The sequence below is a fragment of the Thermobia domestica genome, chromosome 7, assembly GCF_964235325.1.
Source record: "Thermobia domestica chromosome 7, izTheDome1.hap1.1, whole genome shotgun sequence".
In the NCBI taxonomy this organism is placed as follows: domain Eukaryota; kingdom Metazoa; phylum Arthropoda; class Insecta; order Zygentoma; family Lepismatidae; genus Thermobia; species Thermobia domestica.
In genome coordinates this window covers 151,491,302-151,507,710 of record NC_137460.1, presented here as the reverse complement: position 1 = coordinate 151,507,710, position 16,409 = coordinate 151,491,302, and the positions used below count along the sequence as shown (strand labels likewise).

Genomic DNA, 16,409 nt, shown 5'->3' with positions numbered 1-16,409 from the left:
ATAAAAAGTGCAATAAATATGGTTGATTGAAAACGTTGCGTGAAATAAGAAATAAAGAATCAGGCTGTATTTCTCAGTACTAGTACTATTAATAATCAACCAGTGTGGTTGATCGATGAAAGTGCTGTAATTGTGCGAGGAGATGTTTAAGTGTTCAATAGAGTCTCCTAATAAGGATAGAATTAGAGCTAAATAAATTAGCAATAATCTGAGTGATAGGAGATCAAATAATGCTAGTTTTGCCAAGTTATTAAAATAATACAATCTGTTCAAAATATTGGCTTCTATCACTTCTGGTATTCAAAAATGAAATCAGCTTTTGGTATCAAGACTGATACTACTCTTGGCCGCTTTAATTTTCTTTTCTGTTCAGTGTATGCTCATGAATTCTACTTTCACAGACAAGATCTACGCATACAGGAAGTATTTATATTATTTCGAAAGTTATTACGTGTTAAAAAAAAAAGAAAAGAAAAACTTATGACAGAAATGATGATGACAGATTCATGTTAAGCATACTAAAATGCATATAAACAACTAGTTTTATCGTGGGGACAAAATATTTGTTGACGAATATGAACATTAACATTATTTGCGAATTTTAGGAGTATCATTTGTATATTTACAAGTTTCTAATTTCTTGTCGTGAAAATACTGTGGAACTGATCGAAAGAGGAAGTAGACAACGGTGTAAGCACCATAAAATTCAACGAGCTACATATATTCAAAACATCTATTATGCTTTGATACCTATGCTTACTGATGACACTTTACATGTGAACAAAAGTTTGAAGGGCTGGTTTGAAAACAAGAGGGTGCCTATAGATGTGTCATGTGGGAGAGAATTTCATTGAATGAGGAGAAAACCCATTGAAAGAATAATCGATATCTTTTCAGAGTCTAAACTAACATCTAGTGTTTACAACATCAACCAGATAAAAATAAACCAGACCAGATTTTTTTCATTTCTCACAAACTGTTGTGCTTCGTCTTTCAGAAACGCTATTAAATTCAGAAGCCGACCTTAAAAAGTGGCTTTTATAAGTCATAAAGATTCTGTCTCTCTCTTTATATATATATATATATATATATATATATATATATATATATATATATATATATATATATATATATATATATATATATATATATATATATATATATATGAGAGAGAGAGAGAGAGAGAGAGAATGAAAAGCGCATAAAAGCATACAAAGTTTCTCGTGGGAAATGTTTTAAAAGACCTGTTAGTATCGTCTTTCGTCTAAATATTGGCTCCTGAGACGTTTGGCTATTCATATCCAGAAAGGTATCGAGTCTTATACATCCCTAAGACAATATTTCACGTTTAAGGAGGCTGATTTTGAGTAGTGCGCGCGAAGGAGAAGTTAAACATCCAGCATTTGACTTAATATATTTATAGTACGAAGTTTAAGATTAGTATTAGCATGACAAAATATATCTAGAACTAAGATTAATTTCCCATATGACGAAAATTTAAATGTTATTGTTGCACTTGATGTATTATAAATTACATATTAAAAGGAAATCGGCAATATCTTTTTGTATAATTATGAGGAGTTTCTTATAGTTCTTTTCTTATATATGAATAACAGTGTTGACTTTAAAATTTGTTTATTATGTATATTTTATTGACTTTGTGAGTAACGTTAGTATGCTTTCTATTATAGTATTTTAAATGATGTTTTTTTACTTGCAGACAAGCATGATCAACCTGGAAGCATTGCCAAAAATAATTGATTCTTCTCAGCTGACATCGGATCTTGAAGGAACGCTGCATTACGACCATTCCCAGTGGATAGATATGAGACTAGTAAGAACATTGCTTTCTAACATAAATTTTAAACGTGACTTTAGCATGTAGTCATAAACGATAATGGGAATCATAGTCCTGTTTTAGGATTATTTTCTAGTGCATGTTTGCTAGAATAGGAAAGAAATGTTTATGGCACTTCCAATGCAATAGAATACAGTCCGACAGTCAGTGACAAGGCGCAATTTTGGTTTGAAAATACAGCATTTTAAAAGTAAAGTATTGTAACTAAGCATTTACGTCAGATTAATACTGTAACAAAATTACAGTTTAAGCCGAATTTATCCAAATGATCTAAAATTAGTGAAGTGGAAAATATTTGAATGCTATGATTCAAAATTAGTTTTATTATTTCACGTGCCTTCAAAATGCCAAAAATAGTAAGTATTCTTACAGAAATACCCTTTTATTATACCATGTAATTGGGATGGAAAAGTGTCTCGTATTATTCAAATTGAAAATGTCCTGTATATATTCTTTGTAGTTGTGATATTAAGTTTAGCATCCTACGGCTATTCCCTTTAGGCTAAAGGAGACTGATAATGAATGAAACTGAATGATTTTGAAATTAAATTTTTTGTGCTCTCCCTCGGAGACCTAACCCAAAATCACGTGCGCCTTTGCAATAGATCAACAAAAAGATCTATTATTATTATTATTATTATTATTATTATTATTATTATTATTATTATTATTATTATTATTATTATTATTATTAATAATAATAATAATAATAATAATAATAATAATAATAATAATAATAATAATAATAATAATAATAATAATAATAATAATAATATTTATATATTCCAATCATGACTTTTATCGTAGTGGATTTTTTTTAAATCCTAGTGAACATTTTTCTCTTTACATCAGAAACTCACTAGTACTCTCCTCCGCACACTTCTAGGTGTCGATTTCCGGTGGTAGCACAATACCCTAGATAGAAATCTAAGTAGTGCTTCGGATTCCACTGTAATCAATGAATAGCATTTCATAAATCTCTGTGTTTAATCAATCAATTGCACGTATCTGTGCCACGAATTTGTGCGTGAACAGTGGCTCAGCTGCTGATGTAACCGAGGTTTGTAAGACCGGGCTTGCTTCAACACATACCACTACTTGCCATTCAATTATGAAGTTCTTAGTATATCTATGTTTCTAGAGATAAAAGCAAATCGTTTGAATAAATACAGTATGGGTGAAAAAGAGAAAATATAACAAAATAATTACAATTGGCAATTAGCATTCTCAGCAGCTAACTATTGCTTGTTTTAAACTTGAACGAAAGAAATATGCTTTTGTAGAAACGGGAAGATTCAGCTGACTAACAATGACTTCGCAAACTGGATTTGTGTTGGAATGTCTATTATCGAAATTTGAAAAACTGTGTTACTTTTACAATGAACAGTGGAGTAACGTTGTTTACATTATTGAATGAAGTCGAGACATGATGAAAAAAGTATCATTAATTTGAGTTTTCGATTGCTGTCCTGGTTGTTTTTTTATATGTATTTTATATGGTTGTCTTTCTTTTTTATTTTGAAATAATTAAATAATGGAAGTATTTTCTGAATATGAATTTTCTTACGTGTTACAGCAATCTAGAGGATAATTAGATTATCATTTTTAATTCTACCTTGCAAATCTCGTTCACATTGTGATTCACTAATACACAACAACATAGGTAATTTTAAAACGATAAATACACAAATAGTAATTTACGTATATATACCTTACTGCCACTAGTATATCGAAGGTTTGGTAAGTACCACATAGGAACTATTCATCTCCATTCTCATCTGTAACATTCAAGTATTTGTATATTTATATTTTTAAATTTAATACCCATGTGACTCTCCTGGCTAATCTTTGATAGTAATTACGTTATATTTCCTTTGTATAAACTTCCTTGATAGTTTTTTATTAGATTTTTTAAAACATTGTAATAGCGATATGCTGTTTGTAACTTAAAAATGTACAAGTTATCTTGTCAAATTCCATAGGCAAATATGTCTGTAAGCGTTATTAAGTATTAGCAGAAATTCCCATTCTTTGCACATGAATAATTAACCGTATGGAAAAATCTTTGAAAACTGTATACAAACTTTGGTTTCACGGTAATCATTGGTACCTCATTGGAGTTAATGTAAATAGACCTACTTACACAATCACACCTAAATAAGACCGAGCAGAAGACAAGCCAAAGTCAAATCGTTTATACGCAACCCGAAAGCGATGGATTTATCCAAGCCATCCAAATAGTTTGGTAGAATCTTTATTCGATCTCTATCACCTGAAATCTATTTTTTTTAATGCGCGTGGAAATGCGTTTTTTCAAAACCAAGACAAAATTAAGTCGCTTTTTGTATCCGAAGATTCTCCCCATTTCCTGGAAATTGTTCTTAATTCTCCAGAGCTGAATTTTCCCAATGCCCCCGCAAATGCCTTTTCCAGTCTCAAAACTCAGGTAAATAAGATTTCTCGCATGGAGTGTTCATATTCTGTATGAAAATAGTACAGAAATTTTGTGGCTGTATGTTCAGCATTTTTAAAAGAAATTTGCAATAACGGTAGAAAATCTTTTATTCTTCGGAGTGGCAGTTCTCAAAACTCCGTTTTACCCATAATCCAGAGTACATAGACATTATTTGTACAAAATTTCAATTTTCTAGAGCGAGGAAACACTTAATTCATCGTGTTTTATCTGTATTCTGGAGTCTGAAGAGAACATTGTACAAAATTTCAGTTTCCTATGTTCAGAGATTTCAGAGATCGTGACCCAGTTTCCTTTTTCTTAGGAGTTGCATTTCGTTATATTCTCTTCAGTCTATAGTTCAAGGAGAACGTTTGTATAAATTTCAAATTATTGCGCCGAAGAGTTTTGGAAGTCTGGTGAACATCGAAGATTTAATGTCCCATTTACCCGCATGGGTCTCATCTTGTAAAATTCCATCTTACGCTCAACCTAGGATTCAAGGAGGCTTTTTATTTGTGTATTTACTTTTCTTTTCCTGCCTAAAATTTCTGCTTAGGACGACGTACTTACTTATTTAAGGAAATTAACGTTTTATCTAAAATCATTAAACACAGTTTAAACCAAAAGATTGATTGGAGTATTTAAGATCAAAAAGAAGAAACAGCATGCTTGCCATCTTATTTGGCGCTCCGATTGGATCACCGTGTTGATAGAGGTAAAGGAAGAAGGAAAACCAGGAAGATGAAAACCAAGGATAGAACATCTAGATGCAGTTATAAAGAAGATATCTTATCAAAGTATAAAACAGCTCTCCCAAGAGAGAGAAAAGTTTTAAAATTTCCATGTTGCCCACCAACCTATGGTTGAGGTGAGAAAGAATAAGCTCGAAAATTTATTTCGCAATTCAGTTTTTCGAAAGAAGGAAAACACAGACAGGAATTTAATACTCTGGATCACATTGAACAGAAAAATAATTTTTAAAAATAAAGGGAAGTACTTACGTCAATAGACAAAATCCACGTTTATATTGATGACGATATGAACTTTTCCACCTTTCAAAATCTGAAGAGATGAAGCTGAAATGCTTAATCAAAATTGACAGTGAGTCTTCTACCCAGATAAGTTTAAGATATCGTTAGTGTGTAACAAGACAGAAGTAAGAGGAAACTTGAGCCACTCGCTGCCCATTCAACATCACTTTCAATCCAAAATTTACCTTGCATTTTCTCTTGAGTCTTCTTACCAGAATTGCAACTTAAACTTCCTGTTATCTCGTGCTCTGAAGTCTTCCTGTTTTACTTATGAGAATAGTTCAGTTACCTTTGTAGAAGTCTAAAACAATAATCTCCAATAATTTCATCTGCGTATGGGGTCAATCCTATCAACAGAATGTTTGAGAGGATTTTACAGGATGTTGACAGAAGGAAGATGCCTGGATAATTATTACAATTAGTTTTATCGCTTTTCTTGCGAATTGGAACAATTATTGATTCTTTCCACCCCTGTGAACTCTCTCGTGCGTAAGCGGTTAGCGTACTTGCCTTTTGCGTGGGAACCCCAGCTTCGATTCCCAGCGGGAGCTCATGTGGCTCGGATTTCACGTTAAACTGTAGGTCCAAATCTCATATATAGCATCGCTACTAAAAAGAATGTTAAACTAAAAATCAAATCAAATCTTTCCACTCTTGTAGCGATTCCTTCTTGTTTGGATAAGGAGAAGGAGTTCGTAAAACTAGTTCCACAATTTTCCCCCTCCAACTAAGATTAGCTCAGACAGAATTTTGTCTGCACTCGGAGTGTTTTTGTTTTTTATTTCTTTTTTCTTTCTTTTTTTTTTAATTTCTATATTTTTGCCGAGACAAATAAAAAATCTGTCCCATAAAAGAGAGATCTGCTATTGAGAGGTGTCCGTTAAGAAAGATTTCACTGTTGCATTGGTTCATCATTTTTTTATAAAATAATTAAATCCTTTCAGAGTCATTGAAGCGCTGTCATATATTTAGTTGCTGTCTCATACATGTTAAAAGAAATTCAGAAATAATTCATAATTTTTGTTCCCAGAATTAATTCGTGGCTTATGTTTTTGCAGGCGTTAGAAGATTTCTTGTGGCAGGCAGCAGACTTGCTGGACAGGCTGGATGACCTGCAGGAAGATCTCACAAGAAATGATTTTGCAGACGACGTAGCGGGTGCAAAGCATAGTATGGACTTACATAACGAAATGAAGAAAAAAATTATGAAAGCTCCTGTAGAAGAAATAGATTTAGTTGGTCAGCGTTTGTTACAAAGGTACGGAGATACTGGTGTGTTGGTTAGAGATTTTAAAAAGTGTAAAAATATTAGTTTTTTAATAAAAGATTTTATTATTTTTAGAAATTTTGTTTTATGAAGTCAAGTGTTGCGCAACTAGGTAAGTTTCTTGTTTACGACGAAAATTAGTCCAATTTATTGTACATGGTTGTCATGTAATAATACATACAAATATGTACCTCTCTAGGGATAGTAATATTCAGGAGATCAAGAAAAATTTTGTTCGTTGTTTTTTTTTTTTTTTTTTTTTTTGTAAGCAAATAGAAAACAAAGTGGAAGTTTGTGTTGGATTTTGATGTAATGTCTTCAGAAAAAAACAATTCCCAATACTATCTGGTTAGGTAATTTATTCTCTGTTTTGGGTTAAATGACTATAAACAAAAGTACAGCTAATTTAAAGCGCTGATTTGCTGTTCACCTATGCGCTTCCTCACACAAGATGTATTTTTATTATATAATTTAAGATTCTTCTAAATTAAATAAGAATAAAAGAAATTACTTATTGATTCGGTATTAAATCGGGGTAACGAAATAAGCACGCAGTAAAAATATTGCGTTTGAGTGTACATGATAATACCATGACATAGCTTCTTCGTGGCACCAATTCAACTGTGAAGGTACGTGTGTTCTGCCTTTAAGACGAAAAAAATAATTGATCATGATTTTGGTTTCACTAGTGATAAAGTGGAGTAACAACATAGAAAAATATTTCGTATAGTGTTCTAAACAGGTTATGATGAATAAATTAATACTGTAATTATATACTGCTAAAAAAACGTAAGTAAAAGAAAGATATTTGTATTAGAAAGCATTTAGAGATTTTTTTCTTGTATCATATTCTCTAAAAACATGTGTTTAATTTGTTCCTTCTATGCATTATTAGGCAGTCACATTTTGAATAGTGGAAGGCTAAGTTTATCTTAGCTTAGAAATAAGAAGAAACGGAAAATATGCTTATAAACAAGTGTTTCTGGTAATATCTGCTGAAACTAGAAGTGTTTGTTGTGTTAGTATTTCAAAATATTTTATAATGAATTTAATTTTCTTGGTACACATGTTTGACAAATGTGTGGAAAATATTGTATCTAATATTTCTGTATTGTGAAAATATTTAGGATCCAAATGGTTTCTTGATTTTGCTGTCGAAGAGTGCAAAATTTCTAATAATAATTTCCTTTCTCTGTTTATTATTATTATTATTATTATTATTATTATTATTATTATTATTATTATTATTATTATTATTATTATTATTATTATTATTATTAAAAATATAACAGTAGGATTCAAGCCAGCAAATCCACAGATTTTAAATGTGATCAATTTTCGTGGTTCTTTATGTACTTCATATTATTCTTCATGTACTTCATATTCTTTATGTACTTCATGAAGATCGAGATATAATCCAATACAATCTTTTACTGGGCATACAGAATTGTAGTTTCGGCTTAAAGTTCACGCATATATAATTCATAAAATGTTTACATTATTCTCGATCTTTCCACAACATTATTTCTTTTGACGGTACATCAAACCTTCTGTTTTGTGGAAGCGTGAAGATAATTGTTACATCCAAAACCATTTGTCAAAAGACATAATGTAATTATAAACATATGAGAAAGAGGTTATACTTGTAAAATTTAGATCATGTTACAAATGAAAGAAAAGCTTTTTTTACTGTCTTGAAAAAGATAATTCAGAATTTAAAACAGTTTATTCTAGTGTAGTGCAACAAGACACCGATAAAGACTAGGATACTGGGAATCAGAAGCCCCTTCCGATATTCTATGGTTGTTGTTTACGTAGGTATTGTATTTGGGATATGGGTACACTATATAAAATTACATTTCAAAACATTTTTAAGCCCCTCTAATAAATGTTCTTATTTTCTTAAACTAAATGATCTCCGGGTTTTCTTCCCTTGATACGGCCTAGCCAATGAGCGCGATAGAATGGGCCGCGGTAGCTTCTTGGTAGAACTCTTACTTCTGATGCGTGGGATCCTTGGTTTGATCCCAGCTGCTACTGCCGGTTGGGTTTTGTTGCGGATTAACATTGTGTACGTGGATTTTCTCGGAGTTCTCCCATTTGCTCCATTTTCTTCATTCCACAATTTCGTTTGTTATCATCTCACCGTCTCTTTTAGCCTCGGCGCATAATCGCTGGACGTTAAACTTGAAAAAACAAAGCACTGCTTTTTAAATATGGATATATATCTTCTATCTTCGAACGATGTCATGGTAAAGTAATAAGAATAATTTAAAATCTCGAAGGAAACACTTGTCATGTTTCGCAAAAATCGGAAATCTTTTACAGAAGTTATTCGTGACCTATGTTGATCCAGATAGTAGATCTGTTTAGGAATTATCACGGAAAACATAAGTATATTTTAATTATATTTGCATATTTGTTTTATAAAAGCTGTCGTGGAAAGGGCCCAAACACTCACCAAATGCATGTCATGTTCATTGGTAGGATCTTGTTTCAGTAGTAGAAATCTAAAGATGTTAGTGAATGGCAACGAATGTAATTTTCTAAATCATGTTTTACGTTAACATGATGGTCGTTATGTGCTTGTAATATGCAAATGTTAATCCATTTAACTGTATTATTGGTTGTACATTCATGTTATTAAAAGTTTTCTTCAGTACAAAAATACATTTATGATGTAACTTTATATTATTTAAGTAGAATGGAACGATTGTTATTTATCATATAAATTAATTGTCTATATTGTATGCAAAGATTATTCGTATATTTTTAGTCAGTGGAATATATTGGGTTCACTTATATTCATTGCATGCGAAAATCTAGCCTAAGAAAAAACTTTATAAAAGTTATAAGTATATGGTACAAGTATTGATTTAACGTTAATATTTACTGTTACTTTACTATGGAAGAAATTAATTTTTTTTCTTAGGTTATCTGGTGACGGCAACAGTGGATATGACTCAGGGTATTCTGGCCGCGATAGTGAGGCCAGTTCTGTGGTTGCAAATCCCGATCTCCAAGCCAGTGTGCCTCAAATTCTTCAGAACTTAGAGGCTGTTCACTCGTCCCAGCAGCATCTTCTCCAGCTCTGGCACCATAAAAAACAGAAACTGGATCAGTGTTTCCAGTTACGCCTTTTTGAACAGGACTGTGAGAAGGTTTGTTATCTTATTTTGTTTATTTATTCTTTTTAAGTTGGTTGATATGCTACAATACAATCAAGTTGATAAAATATTAGTGGTCAGATAGTGATGTTGATTAGCAGTAAGCGAAAAAGATTATCTATTTCAAAAAAGACACACTGTTTCGTTTTTCATACCACCATTATCATCTTTTATGAAAGTGATAAAATTATGGCCGACCCGAGAAGAACTCGAACTCATGACTTGCTTATGGCTACTTGTGACTTAATTCATACAATTCATCGATTCGCTTGATTATTTGATTAAGCATCTTACGAAACCAGAATTAATTATCACATCTGTGTCATCAAAAAGTAGGAATCGGAATCATGCGTAACTGATATACCCTAGAGAATGTGTAGCTTCGTTTGTCTTCATTGCCATTGGCTGTCTACATTTTTCGAGTCAGTAAGATAATAAAAACCCGTGTCACAGTCATCAAATTGGTAACATTAATGAGACTAAACACTTGTACATTCTTTACAATAGGAAAATCGTTTTTACATTCTTTACAATAGGAAAATCGTTTTATTTAAGATTACAAAGGAACTATCAATGAACAAATGATCATTCCACTAGTAAAAGGTGCCCATGCTTGGATAAATTTCTAATTGCTCTTTATATACTAAGTTGAAGATGCTGAATTCAGCGAGGCTATTTTTAAAACGTATTCCTCCATGAGTCACGAGAAAAATTAGTTCAAGGTTGGGATTTTTGAGGTACCACTTATGCCAGTACTAAAAGTGCCCACGCTTCGATACATTTCTAGTTCTGTAGGTCAATCTCTAATTAGCCTAGACAGTTGAAACAAGAATCAGAAATCGCAGAATACAAGAGACTTTCAGATCATGTAGGACTTAGCCCAATTGCACGAAACGTAGTCTCATAAAGGAGGATGAAAATATTTACGTATTCTCTCAAAACTTAAAAATCGAATTTTCCCCCCTTGTCTCTCTATAAGTAAAAGTCTAAAGGAGTGAGGCATGAGGAACAGGAGATACTCGACAAACCCTTTTCAGCTTATCCATCGTTCAGGTAAAGTTTCATTGAGGAACTACCTGATAAGATTATTGGGGTACCATTTTGAAGATAAAATTTTTCGCTCCCATAGAGGTCTTTGATGGTAGGCAAAATGTGTATTTAGCATCTGAATGTCTGGGCCAGTGAATTGATCTGACACAGTATGGGAGTTAGCAGGACTTGCAGCTGTGACAGATCGTCCAGAACGGTTTTTGTGCTTATCTGTAACACAACCGTCGGCTTCAAATTTATCACGAATTTGGCAATTACTAAACGTATCGGTGATTATATTAAAGTTCTTTCCTCCATTGTGTTTGCATATCATTGATGATTTCGTATTCCACTTTTTCTTCAAATGTCAGCCTTGCAGCTATGTTGCTTCACTCACAACACCTACACAAAGAGGAAAAAATTAAACCATTATCAGGATGCAATATAATAACAGAACATTAAACTACAACATTACGAGAAATGAGACGTTCCTGTCAATCTACTTCAGAGTTATTCCTAGTTAAGCAGTATATGCATTTATTTTAGCCATTATATTTTACCATAAAAACAGTTTCGTCAAAAACAAACTCGCATTATAATCAATCTAGAACTTTACACTTGAAAACGATATATTTCATATCTTAATTCAGAACTGTACAATTTCGTGAATTAACTGTAATTATGTCGCCCCCTTGCGTGACTCGTGTGCCAGGAACACCGACTTCCTGTCCCCAAATTTTTGTGTGGATGCTCAGCACTCGCACAAAAGAGAAAAAAGAAAAAGAGGGAAATTTAATCTTTTGTCGTATTTCTTAAATGATTGTAGGATCCGATTGTTTCATAGAGCGGAGAGGAGAATATAAAACTTTAAACCAAAGACAAGCATTTAATTTCAATTCGTTGCATTATCTATATATGCGTTATCATTGGACGAAAATATACACTTAAATTTTGTTATGTTTAACAAACTTTATTTGTTTTCTTTCTTTCTTAACCTGTAAATTTAAAGGTTAGCATTCAGGATAACATGACGAGTTCTAATCTAAGACAGGTTAAAAACCTGGAGGCTTCCTGGTTAAGCCGTCTTAATCTCATTCGAGAGTATTCCCTACTTTAAAAAGTCAGGAGTCAATTTTTAAAATTTTGCGGGGTTTCCCCGGTTGCACACTGATCTAGGGACTACCACCAGAACCCTCCCTTCTGCACTGTGAATTAGAACATGTAACGATACGTGTATTTTTACTTGTATTTCAACATCTTTGGCCAGAATGTACTTTCAGTTGATACACAAGCTATTTAAGAAAAGGAAGAAGAAATATGTATAAACGATATATATAAAAATTGTAATTGCTTTGCTGTTGATATACGGTGCTATTTTGTGTTAAAAAATAGAGATTCGTTGTCATAGCAACAAAGTATCAATATATAAATAATTCCGGAACCATCTTATAAAAAGCTGCAAGCATAATCTTTGAGATGTGTATTTGAGTAACTGTGTGCCATAATAAAAAGGAAAATATGAAATGTAATATAAAATGTGTTACGGTGGTTTTAATAGCCTAGTCTAGATATAAATATAACTGAGGACCTTTATATAAGTGTCTTCTTATAAAATTTTGGTGGTCCTCGCCACAGGATTGTCGTTATAAACACCTCCCACTGATTTTCACAACCTGGCACTCTAGTTGCGTGCGATAAAGACTGATATTTAAATCTTAAGAAACAGCTTTTAATTGGTAAGTTTTCCATTGTGTAATATTTTCAAAGTGTGTGTAATATTTTTTATAGATATTTTTTATTTTTACATTAAAATCATCTTTAAAAAACTAGTTCGTATCATATTCAGGGCCATACTTTCCTTTTGTATTTTCATGTCTGCAGTAAATAATGATTTTTAGCGGATGATCGAGAATTAAAGTTCCCTATACGTCTTAAAGAATTTTGAAACATACTGAAATACAATACAACTTCATTTATTCATTTATAATGTTTGAGAATTACGAATTATGTACCAACAAATGAAGTGGGGAAGTACCTTAATACTGAAAATGTATGTGTGTATAATGCCTGACATTTGTTACATATTAAGTCAGCCTGATTGTTTTTAATTGCTTATGTTGCTGTGTGAGTGTATATTTAATGTAAATGTTACCGTAGAAGAGTCATAACGTATTTTGCATTTTCTTTTGCAGATGTTTGACTGGATCTGCCATAATCGTGATATGTTTTTGGTAAATTATGTAGAAATAGGTCATACGTATCAATTAGCCAAAGAACTTCAGGAAGAGCACAATCATTTTACTATGAGCTCTATGGTAAGGAAAACTACCTTTATCATCATATTATGCAATGATGTATTCATGGTTTTCTATTTGTTATGATAAAGGGATATTGTTATTTTAATTGTACCATTGATGGGCAATCGAATTTTCGCTCTCTGTTTACGCAATCGTAGTTTCGATTTTGTGTATACTACCTAGTTTTTGGATCTCAACTGACCAGATCGTTAGCTTTTGGAATGTATATGTGAAGAAAATTGATTAACCTGACGAAAATTTTCTTTTTTGTTCAAATTACTAGTAAATTCCATGTTAAAATGCTAATTGAACTATATTCTACAAGGAAGAACAAACGAACATTATAAATACTGAGTATAAAGCTTGTAATATTGCACACAGATAACAATTCCGTAAATAATATTAATACAGACTTTTTAAAATCTAAAGTCTAATCTTATTATTTATGTCTGTTAACTTCAATTGCATTTTTCTTAAATGGCGCTATGTGGGTTGTGTTAGTTTCGTTCTTCAGATTGTAGTCCAGTTCTGGGTGTAATAGGCTATTTTATTTCATGGCTGTTACATATGTTTATACAGTTTGTCTTAAAAAAAAAGAAACATAATAGTTGGTATTATACCTGGTCTAGCCATGAATACTGTTACAAAGTTCCAGATCCTGTAACACTGTCCGTTGTGAGAAGAATGAACGAACCTGACAGTGAAATGTCCGATGAATTATTGAGAGTGCTGCTGTGGAAAGGGAGACACAACCTGTACAGGTAGAATCATGGTGGAAAGACTACAAGGTGGATGAAATGCGGTGCTAAATCCATGTTGCTCTGGCACATGACGTCATCTTGGTCGCAGACGTGACCAATGAGAGGCAGATGAACTTTTAACTAGCGCTTGCTCGCTGGTGTGTCATACGCGAACTTCGCTGGTATTTGTAGTGATCTTCAACGGAGTGAAAATTTTTAGAACAAACAGTAATTATATAAACGTAATGTAATCAATAATTAAGCTAAGTGATTTCAAAGGAAGATATTTATAACATCAAAAGAAACAACAATATAAGTTTATATCAAATAACTTCGAAGCTTGAACAAACTAATATTGCTCACTACATTTTTCTCTTTTTTCTTTCTTTCTTTCCTTTTTTTAACATATGAAGTAGTACACTAGAGTATGCATAGGCCGGAATAGTCTAAAATGCAGTATGTCATTAATGCACTTCATGATTATATATTTATGCATGTTGAAGTGTATTCTCGTAAAACAGTGAGCGGTTTCAATTTACTATTATTATTATTTTGCTTGTAAGATAATTCTTTACAGATAAATTTTGAGGTTATCTCAGGGGCGAATTCATGGTTTTCGTAAACTGCGGTACACATACATATAATTTCGTTATGCTTGGACATTTTTAAAGAAATTGCTCCCATATAAGTTTCATCAGAATCTGAAGGGATGTTAAACATTTTATTGAGCAAGGGCGCATATCTATGCTATATATATACTTCATTCTCAAACATGCGCCCTTGCTCAGTAAAATGTTGAACCCCCCTCAGATTCTGATGAAACTTATATGGGAGCAATCTCTTTAAAAAAAGTCCAAGCATAACGAAAACAATGTCCAAGCGTATATATACTTAATTCTCAAACATGCGCCCTTACTCAATAAAATGTTGAACCCCCCTCAGATTCTGATGAAACTTATATGGGAGCAACCTCTTTAATAAATGTCCAAGCATAACGAAATTATACGTATGTGTACCGCAACATCGCATTCTATTGCGTTATCTGCAAGAATTATAACTTCAGAGATAATTTAATTGGCATTATTGCTTTCATACAATATTCATATATATGATTTGCGGGTTGCTTCATTAGATATTTCTAATCTTCGTGAACAGGGGACAGTCAAATTTAGTATTGTAGAAGTTTTATCTCCTACTTTCCGCGAAAGCTCTTTTTCTATTTTTTTTTATTTTTTTTATATTTTTTTTTTTTATTTATGGTTTCTTGCTCTGTAGGAAAATATTTCAGCGAAACTGCTGCTAGTTACTGAGAGTATTCTTATGATATTTTACCATAATAAGGCACTGGTGCTCAATACCTACGCATAAGACCTATTTTATAGCAATGTTGCTCTGAAATAAACACCCTGCATTTTGTAACCGTGGTACAAAAATACTTAAAAAATTACGAAATTATGATCAGGAAGGCATGGTTCAACCACAAAATAAACTATATATTTTAATGGTAATGCTATCAAAGCTTGCCAATTAAAGGGTTAAACATACGCCATGACAAATTGTATTGTTAAATATTTGTACGAAATAGAACGTTACAGCTTTTTATCGTGTTCTAAAAATATATAGAAATAAAATATGTATATACAAAGCACTTCAGACAAAGAAATTGCAAGAACATCAGCGCTTATCTCGTTTTGTAGTTAATTTATCTTCGTAGGACCGGGTAAAGCAGTTGATAGCGAGCAGGTAGAATAATTACACAGCGCTTGACAAAATATTTACAATGAATTCGGGAAACAGTTATAAGCACAAGAGATACTAGGATGATAAATAATTATTGTATTGCTTTTTGATTGTACAAAAAAACCGTAATTATTAGTTTAGTGTTCCATGATTATGTCCGTGGACTAACGGAGACAAACGATAAATGCAAGTGAATGATTATGTGAGAAATTTATGGAATGAGAATGCGGGAGTACTCCGAGAAACTCATGGACACGATGTTGCCCACCATAAACTCACTTGACCGGGTAGCGAATCAGTACCCCTTGCACCAAAGGTGAACGTTCTGCCACGGAGCCACTGTGCTTCCTTGATTGTTCAAGAATCTACCATATTTCTATATTTACTGCAGTCATTCTTAATTTTGCAATTCTAGAAGGGCACCTAAATATATATAATAATTATCCAAACTTATGACTAAAATTTAAAAAAATTCAAAATCTGAGTGTAAAAATGCTCCGACAATGACATCCATGACATGGGAGATAGATACTTTATTCTCTTGATCCAATACATTGTTACATATCTTTGTAACCGTTAATCATTATTACGAACCTTCCATTCGTCAGTTAGTTAATTCTCGATATAATTTAATCGAACACATTCCCAATATCATTTAACCGAGCACAAAAGAATTGCCACTTGTCACTTCCAGCCGAGCCTTTTCCCGTTGTCTCTTGCAACCAAGGTGACGTCACAACCACGACAGCACTCAAGGGCACATGCGTATGCAACCACCTTGTAGTCTTTCCACCATGGGTAGAATAAATGGATGGTTACAAAAAC

General features: G+C 32.5%; 1 protein-coding gene across 6 annotated transcripts in view; it reads left to right on the top strand.

Moving 5' to 3' along the window:
• The window catches only part of trio (trio Rho guanine nucleotide exchange factor), a 1,041,517-nt gene that overhangs the window by 410,340 nt on the left and 614,768 nt on the right, over positions 1-16,409 (top strand). For all 6 annotated transcript variants that reach the window (XM_081765424.1, XM_081765422.1, XM_081765425.1 and 3 more), the window contains exons 5-8: positions 1,721-1,834; positions 6,403-6,602; positions 9,544-9,772; positions 13,000-13,122. In XM_081765424.1, coding sequence (XP_081621550.1) covers positions 1,721-1,834; positions 6,403-6,602; positions 9,544-9,772; positions 13,000-13,122 — 666 coding nt within the window. The remainder of the gene's footprint in view (positions 1-1,720; positions 1,835-6,402; positions 6,603-9,543; positions 9,773-12,999; positions 13,123-16,409) is intronic.